The following is a 23511-nucleotide window of genomic DNA, read 5'->3' as shown; positions in this document are numbered from 1 at the left end:
AATGGATCCATACCTTGGAAATCTGTGAATGAAATTCGGTCATGTTCTGCCCGAGCATCTGTCCGAACTTGCTGAGGACCTCTTTGTGCCAAGAATCGTATTTCAGGTTGACTTTAGATTGGACCTGTCACATCACAATAATACCGAACAGAATGAGAGGACAGCCTGACCGTTATCAAATCATTTCACTTCAATCTTTAACAAAAACTTTTACAAGATAAGATATTTATAGATACAGACATTGGTAGAAGACGGAGGAGAAAGAAAGAAAGAAAGAAAGAAAGAAAGAAAGAAAGAAAGAAAGAAAGAAAGAAGGAAGAGGAGAAGGAGAAGAAGGAGGAGGAAGAGAAGAAGGAGGAGGAAGAGAAGAAGGAGGAGGAAGAGAAGAAGGAGGAGGAAGAGAAGAAGGAGGAGGAAGAGAAGAAGGAGGAGGAAGAGAAGAAGGAGGAGGAAGAGAAGAAGGAGGAGGAAGAGAAGAAGGAGGAGGAAGAGAAGAAGGAGGAGGAAGAGAAGAAGGAGGAGGAAGAGAAGAAGGAGGAGGAAGAGAAGAAGGAGGAGGAAGAGAAGAAGGAGGAGGAAGAGAAGAAGGAGGAGGAAGAGAAGAAGGAGGAGGAAGAGAAGAAGGAGAAGAAGGAGGAGGAAGAGAAGAAGGAAGAGAAGGAGGAGGAAGAAAAGGAAGAGAAGGAGGAAGAGAATAAGGAAGAGGTGAAGGAAGAGAAGGAGGAGGAAGAAAAGGAAGAGAAGGCGGAAGAGAATAAGGAAGAGGTGAAGGAAGAGAATAAGGAAGAGGTGAAGGAAGAGAATAAGGAAGAGAATAAGGAAGAGAATAAGGGAGAATAAGGAAGAGAATAAGGAAGAGAATAAGGAAGAGAAGGAGGAGAAGGAAGAGAAGGAGGAGAAGGAAGAGAAGAAGGAGGAGGAAGAGAAGGAGGAGAAGGAAGAGGAGGAGAAGGAAGAGAATAAGGAAGAGAATAAGGAAGAGAATAAGGAAGAGAATAAGGAAGAGAATAAGGAAGAGAATAAGGAAAAGAATAAGGAAGAGAAGGAAGAAGGGAAGAAGGAAAAGGAAGAGAAGGAGAAGGAGAAGGAGAAGGAAGAGAAGGAAGAGAAGGAAGAGAAGAAGGAAAAGGAAGAGAAGGAGAAAAAGAAGGAGAAGGAAGAGAAGGAAGAGAAGGAGGAGAAGGAAGAGAAGGAGGAGAAGGAAGAGAAGGAGGAGAAGGAAGAGAAGGAAGAGAAGGAGAAGGAGAAGGAAGAGAAGGAAGAGGAGAAGGGGCCAATAGAACCCACCTTTCCATAGTCAATGATGATGGGTCCAAACTCTTTCCTGGTCTCGGCGTTGTCAAACGTCCCTCGGGCCTTCCGGATCTGCACCAGCAGCGCCTGCCACTTATTCAGATCTTCTTCCAGACGGTTGTAAATGTTTTCGGCTTGCATGTCCCACAAGCACTGGTACTGCAGCCACACCTGATACATACAAATCATCAATTATTCACAATGCAGAAAGACTCAAATATCAAAATAAATAACTTAGAATTGCCATTTTATTTTCTCTGATCGCCACAACATTACACGGCTAGAGGTCGACCGACATTTGGCCATTTTGGAGAAATTATTATCCAAATTAGGCCGATATAACAGCAGAGTGTGGAGACCTGAGAGATTAGGTTCAATGTCAGGGGCGGACCCAGCTATCCAACACCTGCCAATGGGATGGGATCTGGGCAGGCCACTACGTGTATGTGGTCCGCCCCTTAAACAGCCCAATCATTGGCTGAATAGCTACTGGGTCCCGCCAGGAAAAAATAAAATAAAAGCAAAAAAAAAAAATCTCCAGAGCACATGGGCCCAGAGGAGCCATGTCTTCTCCTTACGCTAGGCAGAAAAAACCTGGGGCTGCATGATGCAGAGAGAGGGATGTACCCGGGGGACCCGCCCCCTGGGAGGTGCTGTACTGAGAGAAGTGTTTTAACACTTGAAGTGCTGTTTTTTCTGTCTAGTTATCTCCTGAAAGGAAGGATAATAACCCCAAGGTCAACTGCTGCAGTGTCCGTCCATGAACGAAAAAAAAAAAAAAAAAAAAGTCCTTTTTTTGGGAGCCACGTCGCACGACCACGCAATTGTCAGTTAAAGCGACGCAGTATCGCATCGCAAAAAAGTGGCCCGGTCATTGGGCAGCCAAATGGTCCAGGGCTTAAGTGGTTAAAGAGTTCTGGGCACCCGGGGAAGGAAAGAGTTAAAAAAAAGGATCTCATGCAGGTAGACCAGGGGGAGGCAACCTGGGGGCCCCTCCAGCTTTTGCAGAACTACAAATCCCAAGTAATTTTAAAGCGGTTGTATAGTCCCAAACAAATTTTTTTTGTCACCTGTAAGGCATAATGAGCTAGTATGCACCGCCCAGTGACAGTGTGTATACAAGACGGCTTGAACGGAATTCCAACGGAAAATTCCATCGGATTTTAGGCAATCGGAAATTCCGATCGTGTGTACGGGGCATAAGAGTCTACAACCACTTTAATACCCTTGTGTTCCCACACACTGAACGCTGCAATAAGTCATCATAACTCTGGGTGGCCTCACCTTGACATACTGCTCCACCTCGGTCACAATACCCATAATAGCGCTGTACGCTTCATCCAATCCAAACTGACCGTCTGGCATACGAGTCAGGGCGTTCCTGTAGTACTTTTCCTCTTCTGACAGCTCATAATGGACGCCCACCTGTCCAATGCAAAACATCGCCATCAACTCACCAGCACTAGAGAGAACGTCGGAAGAGAAGACGACTCGGGGAAAGTCTACCAATACACGGCCTTACCTGATATCTCTGACTCTGGATTCGGGGGAGGGCCAGAACGTGGGTTTCCCAGTTGAACAATTCCTGGTACAGCTTATACCTGCAATCTTCAATCGGTGGATTCAGATAGATGACCTGATTGGTGATGCGGAGTTCATGGACAATGTTCTGCAAGGAAACAAAGAAAAAAAAATTACACAATGATTGTAGAAAATAAAAGGATCCAGAGTGGTGAAATGTATAGACCGTGGAACTTCTAAATACGGCCCTCCAGCTGTTGTGGAACTACAAGTCCCATAAGGCATTGTAAAACTGACATTCACAGACAATATGGGAATTGTAGTTCCTGAACAACTGGAGGGCCATAGTTTGAGGTCCCCTGGTATAGAGGAACGATCGTGTACCTTGATTTTGGGCTCTCCGCCTGGTTTGTGGCTGGCCTGAGGAGCGTCCGTGTCCATGTCCACGTCGGCTTTATCATCGAACTGACCCAGGAGGACTTGTGTCCACGATTTCAAACCGGCCTGAAGACGCACTCCCAGGATTCTTTCAATCTACGGAACAAAAAAAAAAAAATGGAGAAATCAGCAGATGATAAATCAAACAACCCACCATGGGCAGCTGTCCAAATACAACATGACCTCGGTGCTTGTTGGGAGAGGAGTGCCTTATGATGAACGGCTTGGGTGGTATAGAATTCACATTTAAAGTGATTGTAAAGACTCGTTTAACCACTTCCCTACCGCACTCCGTCATACGACGTCCTGGACTTCAGTGGGGATATCTGAATGATGGGGGGCAGCTACAGGCATCATTCAGATACCCTGGCAAAGAAAAATCAAACCAAGTCACCATACTAACTGCAGCCCCTCACCTCCATATCCAGCTTGTTGACCCAGATGGAAAGGTTGGAATAAGAGTGAAGGTTCAAATCATCCACCGCCTTCTGGACTCTGTTCAGGATCTCGGAGAAGGTTTTGTTGTCGTACAGACAAGTCTCCAGAGACCGAACTTCCAAGTCAATTTTCTCCTCGATGATGAGTAGATCGTCCACCTGGGAGACACAAAACATCAATTAGGAAATATTTTCCTCCAAAATTTTCATTGGTGTCACACCATTGCTTCTGTGCCCCAATGAACATCCAGAGAGAGAAAAGAAAGAGCGAAAGAAAGCAAAAAAGAAAGAGCGGAAAGAGCGAAAAGAAAACAAAAAAGAAAGAGCGAAAAGAAAGAAAGAAAGAAAGAAAGAAAGAAAGAAAGAAAGCAAGAAAGAAAGCGCAAAAAGAAAGCAAGAAAGAAAGCAAGAAAGAAAGCAAGAAAGAAAGCAAGAAAGAAAGCAAGAAAGAAAGCAAGAAAGAAAGCAAGAAATTAAGAGCGAAAAGAAAGAAAGAGCAAAAAGAAAGCAAGAAAGAAAGAGCGAAAAGAAAGGAAGAGCGAAAGAAAGAAAGAAAGAGCGAAAGAAAGAAAGAAAGAAAGAAAGAAAGAAAGAAAGAAAGAAAGAGCAAAAAGAAAGAGCGAAAGAAAGAGCGAAAGAAAGAGCGAAAGAAAGAAAGAAAGAAAACAAACACCCCCATACCTTTTCTTGGAAGTTGAAGACGGTTTCAGCCAAGCGTTGGACATAAGGATCCAGTTTGTACGACTCCCAAACCAGAGCGATTCCTTCTGCTATCAGAGCCTGGACCTCCTTCTTTAGACCTGCGACCAGCAAGATGATGGTATTGCGCTCCTCCACTTTCTCACAAGTGCGCTCGTAGGTACGGACGCTCTCAATAAGGGAAATCGCAAACGGGTACAGCTGATTGGCCTGGTGGGCTTTGTTGACGATGGCCAATGGGACGCGGAACCCGAGCCATTTGAGGTTGCGGACCTCTTTGGAGAGGGTTATGATTTCTGGCAGGAAGTTGACCTTCAGCTTGAGCACGTTCCCGGTCCTCCCTCTGGCGCGTGTGCTTTCAATGGTGAAGATGCGCCCGGACACCCCGAGATTACGCTGCTGAACCTTCCTCGCCCAGTCATCGAATATTTCCTGGGTGTTGAGTTTCATGCGGAAGCTGTCCCCATCTTGTTTCAGTTTCTGCCCTTCCACGTGGTTTTCCCAGCCTTTGCCGAGGACGTCTTCCACTCGCTTCATGTAGGCGGTGAGCTGCCGGTCTATCTGCTTGGCCCAGATGATGGAGCCGGAGACGGGCGGGAGGTCTCGTACGTGGCTCATCTTACACGCTTGGCTTTGTGGATATTGTACTTTGAACTTGTCATGAAGGGATTCGATGTCGTCCTTCACCCGCTGGATGAGCTGCGTTTGGTACTCGCGGATCGCTCCCCTAATGTGAGGTCTAACAAACAGAGCGTTGAAACGGGAGAAGATCCTGAACATCTCGTTGGCGTTCTTGGCCGTGCCGAGTTGATCTCGGAGACGGGCGGTGATTCTGGTCTCCACTCGGTCTATCCTTTCATCGTATCTTTTCAGCGCCGCTTCCCACGCCTCCGTGCCTTCTTTTGAGACATCCAAGCCATCAACTTCCTTTACGTTCTCGTAGGCAAGGTTGACCTCCTCGATGGCGTTGGCATCTGCGGCATCAAATAAGACTTCCGCCACCTTCAAGTCCTGGGGTTCAGGTACGTCCCCCTGGTTCTGCTGAGCCACCGCTGTGACCTGGAGAAATACAAATGGGGAAAAAGTTTATAAAATGTAACTTCTAATAAAACCTTTAAGGTACGTTCACACCAGATGAGTAGAACTGCCGCCATTTCAGTGCAGTCCCAAGGCAAGAAAGGAAAATTCCTCATTTTCTACCTGGACGGTTTTCACCGCCGCGCTGTGCACTAAACAAGATTGACAGGCCGTTTTTTTTCCTGCTTAGGGCAATCCACTGCCTCGTATCACATGGTGGCCAATAGCATTTTGTGACATTACAAAGTTTGGGGGGGGAGGGGGGCGCACTGCACTCACCATTGGCACTGCAGTCATTTCACCACATACCAGCTGCCATGATGTCATAGTGGCTGGTGTGAACAGACCCTTAAACACAGGATGTCTGATACCATGCAAAGCATTCTGGACTTTCTAATAAAATCCAGCGCCAATTTTGCACTTGATAACCAAAAAGTGTGGGCAGGTTTGGATTTGTTTGGAAAACTGGAGGGGGGGGGGGCTGCATTGTGCCTGATTATGGGGGTATGTGTGCCCCAATATCCAGCAAGTCAGGTCTTCTCAAAACTAACTCCCTCCTAACAGGTCAGTCAGTGATTAGGAGGCTCTGCTGGCTGCAAGTGGAAAATATGAAATGTGTTTAGACAAGGTCCCATACATACACACACACACAAAGCTGTGTTACGGAGCTGGACTGAATCGCCAGACAGCGCTGTAACAAAGTCCCGGCTCTTGCGATAGACGGCACACTGATCCAATAGCGGGAATCATTGTGCCGTGTGTTTTATGAGGCGGGACATTGTTACAGCGGCTGCCCAGCAATTCAGATCCAGCCCTGACACAGCATGCGATCGCACTACCAGGCTGCATCTCACGGGCACTAGGGAGGCTGCGTTGATCTCCTGTATTATGCCTGCATTCTCAGAGAGATAGAGAGAGAACACACAAGAGATCGAGAGAGAGAGAACACACAAGAGATCGAGAGAGAGAGAACACACAAGAGATCGAGAGAGAGAGAACACACAAGAGATCGAGAGAGAGAGAACACACAAGAGATCGAGAGAGAGAGAAACACAAGAGATCGAGAGAGAGAGAGAGAGAGAGATAGAGATAGAGATAGAGAGAGAGAGAGAAACACAAGAGATCGAGAGAGAGAGAGAGAGAGAGAGAGAGAGAGAGAAACACAAGAGATCGAGAGAGAGAGAGAGAGAGAGAGAGAACACAAGAGATCGAGAGAGAGAGAGAGAGAGAGAGAGAGAGAACACAAGAGATCGAGAGAGAGAGAGAACACAAGAGATCGAGAGAGAACACAAGAGATCGAGAGAGAGAGAGAGAACACAAGAGATCGAGAGAGAGAGAGAGAGAGAGAGAGAGAGAGAGAGAGAGAACACAAGAGATCGAAAGAGAGAGAGAGAACGAACACAAGAGATCGAGGATCGAGAGAGAACACAAGAGATCGAGGATCGAGAGAGAACACAAGAGATCGAGGATCGAGAGAGATATCGAGAGAGATATCGAGAGAGATATCGAGAGAGATATCGAGAGAGATATCGAGATTTTCCACATTTTATCTATCTGAAACGTGGAAAGCCTCTGAGTTTGCAGTGAAAAGTCCAACCAATTAGTCGTCTATTTCAGGGGTCTCTGAACTTTCCAATTAAAGGGCCACTTTATTGTCTTTCAGACTTTAGGAGGGCCGGATTGTGGCCAGCAGGGGCAGAAAATGTCACAGGCCCAAAATCAGTGAGAATAAATATGGCCTCAGGGTTGGTGGCGTATTCCCCCTATTAGTAGGAGGAATAGTATTCCATCATTGGTATCCGTGGAAGATACAGTGCCCCATTGTTGGTGTTAATGGGAGGAATAGAACCTCAGATCATTGGAAGGAATTGTGCCCCAAGGGCCACATAAAAGCTAGCAAAGGGCCACATCTGGCCCTCAGGCCGCAGTTTGGAGACCCCTGGTCTATTTTATCTATGACCCGTATTGCATCGTTCAACCTCTTCATAATACTGGCACTCACCTGAGGTCGGAGGACCCGCACAATGACGGCTCTCAGCTGTTCATGCTGCCGCCGAAACTTCCTCATCTGGTCCAGGCGGGACTGGAGCTTCCTGTGGGCGGGATTAATCCTCCAAACCATCTTCAAATTCTCCTCACGTTTTCTTTTAACGATATCCCTCAGAAGAACCTGAAGCTTCTCGTACTCGTCGTCCCAGGTTTGGAAAACCTCAAAGCAGGCGACCATGACCTAAAACAGAAGTAATGTTTTCATTAATAACCAATCCCTAGACAACATCCTACCGTGACAAAACACGTAGGGTGGGGCCTGCAACGTCATTACGTTTTTCCTCTCAGGAGGTGGATGGGCAAACATAGGAAGTGAAGCGTAGCCGATAAAGACACGGTGGCCTTGCTGTATATTTTATCGCCCTCGATTGCCTTCTACTCTAAGTGCGATTCTTTTGCTTTATCAAATTCACTTTTAATCAACATACTGCACTATGGAAGTTTTTTCGTTTTAGCATTTCCGAGCACTATGAACCTTTAGCTGCTGTTCCGGCTTTGGCGAGACCGATTTCCCTATGCCGGATGAAACTACTGTGTAGTAGTCATCGCTATCTGGTAAGCAGACTATGGGGCGTGGCCAGGATGGCGGACTGAGCGGACGTGTTCCTTGAGCTCTCCTGTAGTGTGATCCGATTAACCCATCCGTACACCGTGACTGAGTGGATCGACGGGATCCTGGCACGTCTGAATGCCTTCTAAAGCCTCTGGGACTCAGAAGAGGCGTAGGCAGATAAGATGGAAACTTCGCTGGAAACTTCCCCAACCTCCTGCGACCCAAGGCCTCCTGCTCGCCTTTGCAATATGGCCTTGCAGACTGACCACGAGGAGGACTCCGCCCCCCGACGCCTCTGGGCATACCGGAGGTTATGGCAGCTATTACCTCCTGCCAAACTGCCCTCACATCCAAGATCGAGGAGGTGCAGCTGGATCCAAGTCTAATTCGTCAGGATCTGGACAAGATCCGATCTTGTGTGGCTGAAACTGAACGTGGAGGACAACGTGTCTGACCATGCGACCTCTACCCAGGCCTTGCAAACTAAAGTACGGGCGCTGGAGTATAGGGCAGAGGACGCCGAAAACAGAAGCCGACGGAATAATCTGCGGATAGTGGGCCTCACGGAGGGGGTTGAGGGTTGGTCCCCTGCTTTGTTTACCAAAGACCTCCTGCAGTCCCTGCTACCCGGCTCTACCCAAACTTCACTGTCGAGCGGGCCCATCGTAATTCACCCAGGCCTGGGCCGAAGGGAGCCCCACCCCGTACGTTAATCTTGCAGCTGCTTAACTTCCGCGACCGGGGTGAGCTGCTAAGGGCTGCCCGGGCGGATGGGGAACTTCCGTACTGCAATGGTAAGCTCCTTACGTTTCCGGATTACTCGACGGTAAGCAGACCATTTTACTCACCTGGGTGTGCAATTGCACATCAGATCTCTCCTGCAGTTTTCCTTTTCCTGCAACACGGAGAGGTGCCATTTCCTTGCCAATTTATGGACTGGAATCTTAATGGGACTTTACCTTAGTTTTCTTTATTTTCCCCACTTGCAAAATATTCTTTCACATGATTTTTTACTAGAGCTGGAACCTTAAAAATGGGACTGCCTTAGTTTTCACTTTTAAGCAATATATTTTTTCACATATTTTCCAAAACATTTTAGCGCTGCATCCATTCCGTTTATTTTTAAACCATGACCTAAAACAGAAGTAATGTCTCATGGACAGGGCGAAGCGCCGGGATTGGAACTTCAGCTGCTGTATTGCAATACAGCAGGTCGTTCGTTGCGATTTGAACATTGACAGGTACACTTTGGAGCTAAAAAAACCTACCTTCTCAAACTCCTCATAAGCCACATGCATGAGTTTCCTGGTGCCCAGAACCTTCAGCAGCTGAGAACTGAGGTCTCGGGAGATGGCTTCCACCAGCCGCAGGGCCCTCTGGATGGGATACTTGGTGTTGCGGATTTTTCGAAGGTGGGTAAAGATGGCGACCAGAGCCTGCCGTATTTTGTCCAGTTCGGTGGCTGACAACAGGTCATTCAAAGGGAAGTCCTTCATGAGAGGGTTGTAGTCATTCACCGTTTCCAAGGCTTGCTTGAGACCTGCCCAACAAGGTGACAAAATTCTACATCAAGGGGCAAACCCTTTACCACTTGCCGACCGCATCCTGTAGATACAACGCCGGCAGAGTGGCACGTCTGCGCAAAGTAACATATATACCAGGGATATGCAATTAGCGGACTTCCAGCTGTTGTCAAACTACAAGTCCCATGAGGCATAGCGAGACTGACAGCATCAAGCATGACACTCAGAGGCATGATGGGACTTTTTGGCAACAGCTGGAGGTCCGCTAATTGCATATTTCCTGAGAAATTATACACACATACATATATATATATATATATATATATATATACATACATATATACACACACACACACACACACACACACATACATACATACACATACACACACACGTTACTTTGAATTTCCTGCACGCGCCCCTGCCGCAAGTTCCATGACCGAGCCCGCGGACCCGATCGTGTCACGGAGCTGCAGAACGGGGAGATGCCGTTCTACACAAGGCATGTCCCTGTTCTGCCTAGCAACAGGACACTGATCTACTGTTCCCCCGTCATCGGGAGCAGTGATCAATGTCGTGTCACTCGTAGCCACGCCCCCACAGTTAGAATCACTCCCTAGGACACACTTAACCCATTGTTTGCGCCCCCCCCCGTGTTTTTAACCCCTTCCCTGCCAGTGACATTTACACAGTAATCAGTGCATTTTTATAGCACTGATCGCTGTATAAATGTGAATGGTGCCAAAAAAAGCATCAAAAGTGTCCGATGTGTCCGCCATAAAAAAAATCAAAACTATCCCCTATTTTGTAGACGCTATAACTTTCGCGCAAACCAATCAATAAACGCTTATTGCTTTTTTTTTTTGTAGAATACGTATCGGACTAAACCGAGAAAAAAAAAAAAAAAAAAAAAAAAAAAACTATTTTTTGGGGGATATTTATTATAGCTAAAAGTAAAAAAATATTGCTTTTTTTTCAAAATTGTCACCCCTTTTTTGTTTATAGCGCAAAAAAATAAAAAACCACAGAGGTGATCAAATACCACCAAAAGAAAGCTCTATTTGTGTGGGAAAAAAAAACTATTTTGTTTGGGAGCCACGTCGCACAACCGCGCAATTGTCAGTTAAAGTGACGCAGTGCCGAATCGCAGAAAGTGGCCATGTCTTTTAGCTACAAAATGGTCCAGGGCTGAAGTAGTTAAAAAAAGAAAAAAATGCCATAAAAATATCACCCATTTTGTAAATGCTATAACTTTCGTGCAAACCAATCAATACTCGCTAAATTAGATTTTTTTTACCAAAAATATGTAGAAGAATACGTATCGGCCTAAACCAATTCCCGGGTTCTATTGCTTACCGGTGTCGGTGTCAAAGCTGACCGTGGCATGGAATCGCTTGCCGTGCTTCAAGATGTCCAACGTCAGAAGAACCTCGGGGCTCTCGCGCTTTTCCTGGATGCGGTAGAGCGCCCTCTCCAGGTTTAGCCAGAAACTGATCTCCTGCAAGGCTGTGCCAGACGCAGGATCGCGGTCTAGTTTTGTTACCTAAAAAAATAAAAAGTTTGGATTTAGTTACTGATAAAGAAGAACGTTATTTCAAAAGGGTCGGCCCACCCAAAAAGAAAATAAATAAAAATAAATCAGTGACTAAATGGAAAGCACGTCGGTTTAAATCCCGACTACCAACTGTATGGAGTTTTCCTAGATGAAGAGAAGGATTGGGATTTTTTAGGTGCAGAGTTACGAGAACAAATAAACTAAAAAAGCTACAATTTCTGGGGAAATTGTGTGAAGTGTTCTTGTCTCCACCAGTGATCTACAACTGGAGTGGCTTGAGTAACTTGTGTGGTTAGAGTAACTGTGCAAACTGTAAATCCGTAAGAAAAAGTTGTAGAAGTGAGAATAGCTGGTAAAGTCGGAATGGATTTAATGGTTTATTTTTCTTCAATTTTTTTTTTTTTTTTTGTGAACATTTTAAAGTTTATTTGGCGTCTTTAGGTGAAAGTGTGAAGGAGCTGAAACTTTTGGGAGCGGAAGAAGATTAAGGATTTGAAGCATGCTCTCATTGTCGTCAATGTTAAAAAAAAAAAAAAAAAAAAAAAAAAAAAAAAGTTAAAAAGCTTAATATTTTAAAAGTTATAAATAGTAGAAAAATAAGTTGTAGCAGTCCCATCATTAGCTGAAAATTTTAAAAGTTGAATGGTTTTAATAGCTGAAAGAATGCAGAAGTTACGCAGAGCCAAAAAACATACGGAATAAGAATAAACTGGAATAAAAAAAAAAACAAACATCAATACTGGGAATGCTTGGAGAGCATTGCCACCAATGAATGTCAATGGATGGCGCGAGTTGAAAACAAATGGTCATATAGTGAAAACTATCAGGACTATGGCTTAGCCGTGGACATGTGTAGCGGCAGTAGGGATCGGCGATTAGTGTAGGTCTGCTTGAAAAGGAGGGAGTGGTGGCAGTTTAGAAATCATGTCCTGATTTTTCAAATTTTGTCAGCTCACATTCTAGTTTCGCCATTCATTCCTATGGGACCAATTTCGCTGCAAAAACAACGATATTTCGTGAACCATTCGACGAAACGTTCCACAAAGTAATAGCACACCAATCAGGAACAATCCACACATTACCCTATACTACTTGTCTATGTAGTGTAAAAGGTGTGGGAGGAGTTAGGGTGGTAAATTTGGCTATATATATGTGAGAGAACAGTAAGTGGTCTGTTATCTCACGGTGAGCTGCGGGCAGGATTTTTAAGCGAGGCCGCGGCTTCGGCCTAGACCGCGGAGCCCTGACCTATGGAAATTAGTTTTTTTTTATAAAAAAAAACCATTCAAATCGTTTTTCCCAGCCCTAATATGATATACAAATTTCAAATAAACTGACTTAAGATATGTATGTTTTCTTGGTAGAAGGCTTGTACCTCTTATCAAACAGCACCCCCTGAAGAAGCCCGACATATGGGCGAAATGTGTTGGGAGGTCCATCTTGTAGTGCCGTTTCGATAAAACTGTATTAAGCTGTACCTGCCATGTTTTAATATTTTTTATTTTGCCTTTCAAAATAAAAAATCTTTTAGACATTATATTTGATATTATCGTAACTTACTCTGCACCTACAAAAATCCCAATCCTTCTCTTCATCTATTAAAATCAGGGATGTGGTGATATAATTAAATTGGTCTGTCCGTGATTATAAAAATCATGGAGTTTGCCCGTTCTCTGTACCTGCATTGGGTTTCTTCCAGGTACTCCTCACATCCACCAAGACATGGTGGGAGGTTAATTGCCTCTAATGTGAGATACAAATTAGATTGGAAGCTCCTAGAGGGCGGGGACTGATGTGAATGTACAGTGCTGTGTAAACTGTTGGTGCGAGATTCAGAACATGGGTGAACACCAATAGGCTGAATCTCCTGAGCTTCTATAACCTTAGGGGGCGGGGCAACCAAGACCCTTCAGACTTCCTAGGTCTGTAACCCCCCCAGACTCCAAGATGTAAGTTTTGGGGACACGTCTTGGTCAAAAAATTGAAGACATACAGCGAGTCCTACAGACCAGGCTCTTTGCCTTGGATCACTCGCTGGAATCTCACCTTCTGAATCTCGCGAATCCATCGGTTGACCCCGGATTGCAGCTGATTGAGGTACGTCGGGTCTTCTACTTTGTCTCCGAAATCGGTAACTTTGGGTTTTTCTCCTCTCTCGTAGCACTGCTTGGCTACATTGGTGATGATGGGATGGATGAGAAGACTGATTTCTGGGATCTCAATGTTCTGCTGCAAGTGCAGAAGACCCATTTCCAGCTCCGCGATCTTCTTCTCAACCGAAGGCGCCATTTTGTCTCCATCCCTGGGGGAAAAAAAGTAAAAAAGTATGAAGAGATAGAAGTCGGGAGTAATGAGGATCACTGAATGCGGAGGAGATGAGTTGATCCCATAGAGTCCCCAAGGGGATACATTGCTTCCGGGAAAGAAACCTGTCCCGTTTGAGGGGGGAAGAGACAAGAGAAGAGAGGGAGGGAGGAGAGGGAGGAGGAGACAAGAGAAGAGAGGGAGGGAGGAGAGGGAGGAGGAGACAAGAGAAGAGAGGGAGGGAGGAGAGGGAGGAGGAGACAAGAGAAGAGAGGGAGGGAGGAGAGGGAGGAGGAGACAAGAGAGGGAGGAGGAGGAGGAGACAAGAGAGGGAGGAGGAGGAGGAGGAGGAGGAGGAGACAAGAGAGGGAGGAGGAGGAGGAGGAGGAGGAGGAGACAAGAGAGGGAGGAGGAGGAGGAGACAAGAGAGGGAGGAGGAGGAGGAGACAAGAGAGGGAGGAGGAGGAGGAGGAGGAGGAGGAGACAAGAGAGGGAGGAGGAGGAGGAGACAAGAGAGGGAGGAGGAGGAGGAGACAAGAGAGGGAGGAGGAGACAAGAGAGGGAGGAGGAGACAAGAGAGGGAGGAGGAGACAAGAGAGGGAGGAGGAGACAAGAGAGGGAGGAGGAGACAAGAGAGGGAGGAGGAGACAAGAGAGGGAGGAGGAGACAAGAGAGGGAGGAGGAGACAAGAGAGGGAGGAGAGTCCAGGTGACAACACAGAAGCACAATTGTGAGACGGGGACACGTCCCGGAGGTGTATGGACTTAATGGATTAGAAGAAAAAGCAACATAGGCGTGCAAAGTGACTACAAGATACATTGTGACCGCTGCTCTGACCAATGATATTCTGAACCCGGGGTTCTGTCCTCATGCACCCCCAACAGGCCATGTTTTCAGGTTTTCCTTTATCTTGCACAAGTGCTTTAAATCAGAGTCAATGGTTTGGTATTTTGGATGGATATTTTATCCAAGAGAAATTCCCCAGAACACGTCCTGTCGGGGGGGTTCATGAGGACCTGTCGGGGGGGGGGGGGGTACATGAAGACCTGTCGGGGGGGGGGGGGTACATGAGGACCTGTCGGGGGGGGGGGGGGGTACATGAGGACCTGTCGGGGGGGGGGGGGGGTACATGAGGACCTGTCGGGGGGGGGTACATGAGGACCTGTCGGGGGGGGGTACATGAGGACCTGTCGGGGGGGGTACATGAGGACCTGTCGGGGGGGGTACATGAGGACCTGTCGGGGGGGGTACATGAGGACCTGTCGGGGGGGGGGGTACATGAGGACCTGTCGGGGGGGGGGGGTACATGAGGACCTGTCGGGGGGGGGGGGTACATGAGGACCTGTCGGGGGGGGGGGTACATGAGGACCTGTCGGGGGGGGGTACATGAGGACCGGGACGAGAACCTCCGATCTGAGCGCCCGCCGATCATCTCATGGGTAGAATTACCTGTCGGCTTTCCCAGATTCTCGGATGTAAGACTTGAAGAAAGGTGCGACGGCGTTGCTGATGAAGGAGTGTAAAGTCTCGTACGGAGAATCCTCGCTGAGCGTCAGCACCCGCAGCTGGGACGAGATCGGTTTGTCGGCATCAATAACGGGCGTGCGTTTAATGAACGCCAAACTGCAACAGAGCAAAGACAGCGGAGAAGGTGACATTTACAGCAAGTCTGAGATAAAAACACGTTTTACCACATCGGTTACAAGAGGATCATTTTTTATTAAATTAAAAAGCAGCTTCAGATAAAAATGTACAAATATTGTGCCGACTTTTAGAGCCCCTTTCACACCGGCAGAGGAAACGTCCGATTACCTGTTGGATTTCAGTCCGTAGTGAATATCAATGCTGACGTTGTACGAGATGAATTCCCTCTCCTCCTCTCCTTCATCCCCAACATCCTCTGTGGGAGAAAAGAGGAGAAATCAGTCTGGAGGACAAGGACCCTCCCCACCGAGAAGAGGATTCCCCCCCCCCGCCATAAAGAGCATCACCCCCTGATAAAAAGGATCACCCCCCCCCCACCGAGAAAAGGATTCCCCCCCCCGCCATAAAGAGCATCACCCCCTGATAAAAAGGATCCCCCCCCCCCCCCCGAGAAAAGGATTCCCCCCCATAAAGAGCATCACCCCCTGATAAAAAGGATCACCCCCCCCCGAGAAAAGGATTCCCCCCCCCATAAAGAGCATCACCCCCTGATAAAAAGGATCACCCACCCCCCCCCCCCGCCATAAAGAGCATCACCCCCTGATAAAAAGGATCACCCCCCCCGAGAAAAGGATTCCCCCCCATAAAGAGCATCACCCCCTGATAAAAAGGATCACCCCGAAGAGGAACTTCATAAAGATAAAAAGTCAGCAGCTACAAATATAATAAAAAGGTTTTTATTGGATTATAAATTCACACCTCAGTTTGGATCCAAATGTGGGTCCGATCATTCTACCAAATGAAAGATCAAACTGCATGACACGTGACAGAACACGCCTTCCTATGGAGCCCACTCACATACATGACACGTGACAAACCACGCCTTCCTATGGAGCCCACTCACATACATGACAGAACACGCCTTCCTATGGACTCACATACATGACACGTGACAGAACACGCCTTCCTATGGACTCCACTCACATACATGACACGTGACAGACCACGCCTTCCTATGGAGCCCACTCACATACATGACACGTGACAGACCACGCCTTCCTATGGACTCCACTCACATACATGACACGTGACAGACCACGCCTTCCTATGGACTCCACTCACATACATGACACGTGACAGACCACGCCTTCCTATGGAGCCCACTCACATACATGACAGAACACGCCTTCCTATGGACTCACATACATGACACGTGACAGAACACGCCTTCCTATGGACTCCACTCACATACATGACACGTGACAGACCACGCCTTCCTATGGAGCCCACTCACATACATGACACGTGACAGACCACGCCTTCCTATGGACTCCACTCACATACATGACACGTGACAGACCACGCCTTCCTATGGACTCCACTCACATACATGACACGTGACAGACCACGCCTTCCTATGGACTCCACTCACATACATGACACGTGACAGACCACGCCTTCCTATGGACTCCACTCACATACATGACACGTGACAGAACACGCCTTCCTATGGACTCCACTCACATACATGACACGTGACAGAACACGCCTTCCTATGGAGCCCACTCACATACATGACACGTGACAGAACACGCCTTCCTATGGAGCCCACTCACATACATGACACGTGACAGACCACGCCTTCCTATGGACTCCACTCACATACATGACACGTGACAGACCACGCCTTCCTATGGACTCCACTCACATACATGACACGTGACAGAACACGCCTTCCTATGGAGCCCACTCACATACATGACACGTGACAAAACACGCCTTCCTATGGACTCCACTCATACATGACACGTGACAGAACACGCCTTCCTATGGACTCCACTCACATACATGACACGTGACAGAACACGCCTTCCTATGGACTCCACTCACATTCATGACACGTGACAGAACACGCCTTCCTATGGACTCCACTCACATACATGACATGTGACAGAACACGCCTTCCTATGGACTCCACTCACATACATGACATGTGACAGAACACGCCTTCCTATGGACTCCACTCACATACATGACAGACCACGCCTTCCTATGGACTCCACTCACATACATGACACGTGACAGACCACGCCTTCCTATGGACTCCACTCACATACATGACACGTGACAGACCACGCCTTCCTATGGACTCCACTCACATACATGACACGTGACAGACCACGCCTTCCTATGGAGCCCACTCACATACATGACACGTGACAGACCACGCCTTCCTATGGACTCCACTCACATACATGACACGTGACAGAACACGCCTTCCTATGGAGCCCACTCACATACATGACACGTGACAGAACACGCCTTCCTATGGACTCCACTCACATACATGACACGTGACAGACCACGCCTTCCTATGGACTCCACTCACATACGTGACACATGACAGAACACGCCTTCCTATGGACTCCACTCACATACATGCCAGTGACAGACACACGCCTTCTATGGACTCCACTCACATACATGACACGTGACAGAACACGCCTTCCTATGGACTCCACTCACATACATGACATGTGACAGACCACGCCTTCCTATGGACTCCACTCACATACATGACACGTGACAGACCACGCCTTCCTATGGAGCCCACTCACATACATGACACGTGACAGACCACGCCTTCCTATGGACTCCACTCACATACATGCAGTGCGGCTGGCAAGTGACTTTGAAAAGCATCCTGTGTGAGTTTCTCCTTTCATAGTGCAGCACGGTACACCCTAAAGAATCTTCAGCATCAAACAAGCTGGAGATCAGTGAGCGCCGCGTCACGGCCGGGAACATTTACCCCCCACAGTGATGGAGAAGACACGCGCATGCTGGAAACATTACTGTCACATGTCATGGGGTGTCACCCGACGTCTATTCATACCAAATATAAAACAATCTCCTCCATTGTACCAAGTGTCGGGGGGGGGGCGCTAAGCCAATTCACCCCCTCCCCACCCCCGAAGAGCCGCTCTTAGAGCTTGTATACACATTATAATCGCGGGGAGAATCGCGATCTCGATTGTCCCCGCGGGATGACCCGCGATTCTTCTGTTTCACGGCCGGTTCCATGTAACCAGCGTGCACCGCAAATGGCGCCAATATCGGAACCGACGTCAGCAGCCTGCGCCGCTGGATGGATGCCTGGGCGTCTCTTGCAGATCTGTACAACTGTAGTGTGTATCCATGTGCCACCCAGTGGTTGCCGGCGGTACTGCTTCTGATGTATAAAAAAGAGACCAGTGATATGTCTATAATGTTAAAGACCAAATGACTCAAAGTTTGATTCTGCTTTTTTCATAGGAGTTCTATGGTCTTTAATGTTATAGACATATCACTGGTCTGTACTTTATATATTCATATTTTCAGATAAATCACAGGTTTATTTATTGGGGGGGGTTCTGGCATTCAGTTTTTGAGAATCGTGATCTTTAGTCTAAGCAAAAGAATCGTGATTCTCATTTTGACCAGAATCGTGCAGCTCTAATACACAGTAGCCCACGAAAGGGAGATTCGGATTTTGATTGCTCTTCAGGGGGCATTTGAACAGCGGTGAGGAGGAGGCGCCGCATCATCCCATCACCACCGGCTTTAATCCCTTGAACCTCTTCACTAAGGATGAGCTCTGGCGTGTTCGCATAGAACACGTGCAAAGTCCGCCAGGAAGTGTGCACGGCGCTGCGCTAATAACAGCCAGGGAGACATTTCACGATCCCTGCAGCCGAGCATCGGGACAATGTCTCCCTGGCTGTGATTAGCGCAGCGCCGTGCACACTTCCTGGAGGGCTCTGCATGTGTTCTATGCGAACACGCCGGAGCTCATCCCTACTCTTCACTAGCATGCAAACACGTAACTGTGGGCCACAGGCAAGCCACGCCCAGGGGGGGGGGATGCAGGCAAGCCACGCCCGGGGGGGAGGGGGATGCAGGCAAGCCACGCCCGGGGGGGAGGGGGATGCAGGCAAGCCACGCCCGGGGGGGAGGGGGATGCAGGCAAGCCACGCCCGGGGGGGAGGGGGATGCAGGCAAGCCACGCCCGGGGGGAGGGGGATGCAGGCAAGCCACGCCCGGGGGGGAGGGGGATGCAGGCAAGCCACGCCCGGGGGGGAGGGGGATGCAGGCAAGTCACGGCCGGGGGGGAGGGGGATGCAGGCAAGCCACGCCCGGGGGGAGGGGGATGCAGGCAAGCCACGCCCGGGGGGGGGGATGCAGGCAAGTCACGCACACCAGGGGGGAAGTCACACCAACGACGACGCAGGCGACACATAAGAATTGGTAACTGAAGTGACGTTTCATCGCCGCCATCTTGTTACGCCCCGGACTCACCACAGTCAGGATACACTGAGAAGGGGGCAAGCGGACATCTTGTTACACCCAATCGGATTTTTGCATTTCACACTTTTTTTTTGTAAAAGTAAAACGGAGTTGATCTCGTGAAATACCGTGCTCACAACGCCGTGTATATAGGTTTACATGTCGAATTTTAAAATCAGCGAACTAACGTCCGATCAGCAAACCTGTGAGATCGGCAGGCCTGGCCGCTGCTTTTAAAATTCAACATGTAAATAGTCAGGAGTCCTGGATTTCACCACATCCACTCCGTCTACTGCTGTAAATTATAAAATGCAAGATGTCCGCTTACCCCCTTCTCACTGTATCTTAACCGGTTGCCGACCGCCGCATGTACATATACGTCCACAGAATGGCACGTACAGGCATATGGGCGTATATATACGTCCCTGCCTTTCCGCGGGGCGGGGGTCCGATCGGGACCCCCCCCCCGCTACATGCGGCGGTCGGATTCCCGCGGGGAGCAATCCGGGACGACGGCGCGGCTATTCGTTTATAGCCGCTCCATCGCGATCGCTCCCCGGAGCTGAAGAACGGGGAGAGGCGTATGTAAACACGGCTTCCCCATGCTTCACTGTGGCGGCGTATCGATCGCGTCATCCCTTATATAGGGAGACTCGATCGATGACGTCAGTCCTACAGCCACACCCCCCTACAGTTGTAAACACACACTAGGTGAACCCTAACTCCTACAGCGCCCCCTGTGGTTAACTCCCAAACTGCAACTGTCATTTTCACAGTAATCAGTGCATTTTAAATGCATTTTTCGCTGTGAAAATGACAATGGTCCCAAAAATGTGTCAAAATTGTCCGAAGTGTCCACCATAATGTCGCAGTCACGAAAAAAATTGCTGATCGCCGCCATTAGTAGTAAAAAAATAATAATAAAAATGCAATAAAACTATCCCCTATTTTGTAAACGCTATAAATTTTGCGCAAACCAACCGATAAACGCTTATTGCGATTTTTTTTTACCAAAAATAGGTAGAAGAATACGTATCGGCCTAAACTGAGGAAAACATTTTTTTATATATATTTTTGGGGGATATTTATTATAGAAAAAAGTAAAAAATATTGAATTTTTTTCAAAATTGTCGCTCTATTTTTGTTTATAGCGCAAAAAATAAAAACCGCAGAGGTGATCAAATACCACCAAAAGAAATCTCTATTTGTGGGGAAAAAAGGACGTCAATTTTGTTTGGGAGCCACGTCGCACGACCGCGCAATTGTCAGTTAAAGCGACGCAGCACCGAAAACCTGGCCTGGGCATTTAGCTGCAAAATGGTCCGGGGCTTAAGTGGTTAACAATGATAGTGTGTGAGGTGTAGCGAGAAGGCGACGAAACGTCACTTCCGTTACCAATTCTGACGGGTCATCTAATCTAACGGAAAACCGAATTGTATTCGGCGTCCAATCAGAAATTCATCTAAAGAAACCGGAAATGACGTAATTGGAGTTCCTGACATGACACAGCGCCCCCCTGTGATCGGAGGACCCAATCAATGACAAGCGGTCCGTAGCCCCTCCCCTCCCCGGCTCCTCACCCTTCAGTGTGCTCCTCTCCACCAGCACGGTGTGTATTTGCGGTTCTGAGAGGAATTTCCTCATCTCCTCCATGGCGCTTTTCTCCTCCAGCGCGGACTCCAGAGCGGCCGGCGCCTCCCCTCCATCCTCCAACAGGAGCGGCACCAACTTCCGGATATATTTCTGTAACACCGAGGGGTCCGCTACGTTCTGTACCGCCGACACCTCCACATTCCCTCCCGCCGTACTGTCCTCCGACACTCCGCCCGGGTCCGCCATCTCCGATCCGATCAGTACGCCGATCTCCGGGAGAGTGACAGGAAAGGGGCGGGGACTGGCTCATACATATAGGAGGAGGAGGGGCCTGGACACGTCAGGGGGAGGAGGAAACACCGGGGGATTCTGGGATTGTAGTTCTCTCACTCCGCTCCGGACGTGCTTAGGGCGGGGCGTGGACTACATATCCCGGCATGCACCGCTCCTGCCGCAGTATTACACAGCTTATTGTGCCTGTGCCACGCCCCTCCTGTCAGCTATTGTCTCCAGTATGTCAGCCTATTCTGGCCCCTCCCACTGTGCCACACCCCTTCTCCATCTCTTCATATTATCAATGTGTATGTTACCGCTTCCTAACCCCACCCACCACCACCACTGTGCCACACCCCTTCTCCATCTCTTCATATTGTCAATGTGTATGTGTCCGCTTCCTAACCCCGCCCACCGCCACAGTGCCACACCCCCTTCTCCATCTCATCAATGTGTATGTTACCGCTTCCTAACCCCGCCCACTACCACTGTGCCACACCCCTTCTCCATCTCTTCATATTATCAATGTGTATGTTACCGCTTCCTAACCCCGCCCACTACCACAGTGCCACACCCCTTCTCCATCTCTTTATATTATCAATGTGTATGTTACCGCTTCCTAACCCCGCCCACCGCCACAGTGCCACACCCCCTTCTCCATCTCTTCATATTATCAATGTGTATGTTACCGCTTCCTAACCCCGCCCACTACCACACCCCCTTCTCCATCTCTTCATATTATCAATGTGTATGTTACCGCTTCCTAACCCCGCCCACTACCACAGTGCCACACCCCCTTCTCCATCTCTTCATATTATCAATGTGTATGTTACCGCTTCCTAACCCCGCCCACCGCCACAGTGCCACACCCCCTTCTCCATCTCTTCATATTATCAATGTGTATGTTACCGCTTCCTAACCCCGCCCACTACCACACCCCCTTCTCCATCTCTTCATATTATCAATGTGTATGTTACCGCTTCCTAACCCCGCCCACTACCACAGTGCCACACCCCCTTCTCCATCTCTTCATATTATCAATGTGTATGTTGCCGCTTCCTAACCCCGCCCACTACCACATACCACACCCCCTTCTCAATCTCTTCATATTATCACTGTATGTTACCGCTTCCTAACCCCGCCCCCTACCACACCCCTTCTCCATCTCTTCATATTATCAATGTGTATGTTACCGCTTCCTAACCCCGCCCACTACCACACCCCTTCTCCATCTCTTCATATTATCAATGTGTGTGTTACCGCTTCCTAACCCCGCCCACCACCACTGTGCCACACCCCCTTCTCCATCTCTTCATATTATCAATGTGTATGTTACCGCTTCCTAACCCCGCCCACCACCACAGTGCCACACCCCTTCTCCATCTCTTCATATTATCAATGTGTATGTTACCGCTTCCTAACCCCACCCACCGCCACATACCACACCCCTTCTCCATCTCTTCATATTATCAATGTGTATGTTACCGCTTCCTAACCCCGCCCACTACCACACCCCTTCTCCATCTCTTCATATTATCAATGTGTGTGTTACCGCTTCCTAACCCCGCCCACTACCACAGTGCCACACCCCTTCTCCATTCTCATCATATTATCAATGTGTATGTTACCGCTTCCTAACCCCGCCCACTACCACAGTGCCACACCCCCTCTCCATCTCTTCATATTATCAATGTGTATGTTGCCGCTTCCTAATCCCACCCACCGCCACAGTGCTACACCCCCTTCTCTTCATATTATCAATGTGTATGTTACCGCTTCCTAACCCCGCCCACCGCCACAGTGCCACACCCCCTTCTCTTCATATTATCAATGTGTATGTTATCGCTTCCTAACCCCGCCCACCACCACAGTGCCACACCCCCTTCTCCATCTCTTCATATTATCAATGTGTATGTTACCGCTTCCTAACCCCGCCCACTACCACAGTGCCACACCCCCTTCTCCATCTCTTCATATTATCAATGTGTATGTTATCGCTTCCTAACCCCACCCACTACCACAGTGCCACACCCCCTTCTCCATCTCTTCATATTATCAATGTGTATGTTACCGCTTCCTAACCCCACCCACTGCCACACCCCTTCTCCATCTCTTCATATTATCAATGTGTATGTTACCGCTTCCTAACCCCACCCACTGCCACACCCCCTTCTCCATCTCTTCATATTATCAATGTGTATGTTATCACTTCCTAACCCCGCCCCC

General features: G+C 48.4%; 1 protein-coding gene across 2 annotated transcripts in view; it reads right to left on the bottom strand.

Moving 5' to 3' along the window:
* The window catches only part of DYNC1H1 (dynein cytoplasmic 1 heavy chain 1), a 121050-nt gene extending 99748 nt beyond the window's left edge, over window positions 1-21302 (bottom strand). For both annotated transcript variants that reach the window (XM_040332865.1, XM_040332866.1), the window contains exons 1-14: window positions 21000-21302; window positions 15262-15349; window positions 14899-15072; window positions 13192-13447; window positions 10947-11133; window positions 9336-9607; window positions 7468-7695; window positions 4371-5447; window positions 3669-3848; window positions 3199-3348; window positions 2816-2962; window positions 2578-2718; window positions 1288-1464; window positions 14-124 (exon numbers count right to left, since the gene is read on the bottom strand). In XM_040332865.1, the coding sequence (XP_040188799.1) occupies window positions 14-124; window positions 1288-1464; window positions 2578-2718; window positions 2816-2962; window positions 3199-3348; window positions 3669-3848; window positions 4371-5447; window positions 7468-7695; window positions 9336-9607; window positions 10947-11133; window positions 13192-13447; window positions 14899-15072; window positions 15262-15349; window positions 21000-21258 (3447 nt within the window). In that variant the 5' untranslated portion in view covers window positions 21259-21302. The remainder of the gene's footprint in view (window positions 1-13; window positions 125-1287; window positions 1465-2577; window positions 2719-2815; window positions 2963-3198; window positions 3349-3668; window positions 3849-4370; window positions 5448-7467; window positions 7696-9335; window positions 9608-10946; window positions 11134-13191; window positions 13448-14898; window positions 15073-15261; window positions 15350-20999) is intronic.
* Between the last annotated feature and the right edge of the window lie 2209 nt (window positions 21303-23511).

The sequence above is a fragment of the Rana temporaria genome, chromosome 13 (genome assembly GCF_905171775.1).
Source record: "Rana temporaria chromosome 13, aRanTem1.1, whole genome shotgun sequence".
Taxonomy (NCBI): Eukaryota; Metazoa; Chordata; class Amphibia; order Anura; family Ranidae; genus Rana; species Rana temporaria.
Note: the sequence above shows the minus strand (reverse complement) of the source record. Positions and strands in the feature narration are given on the sequence as shown.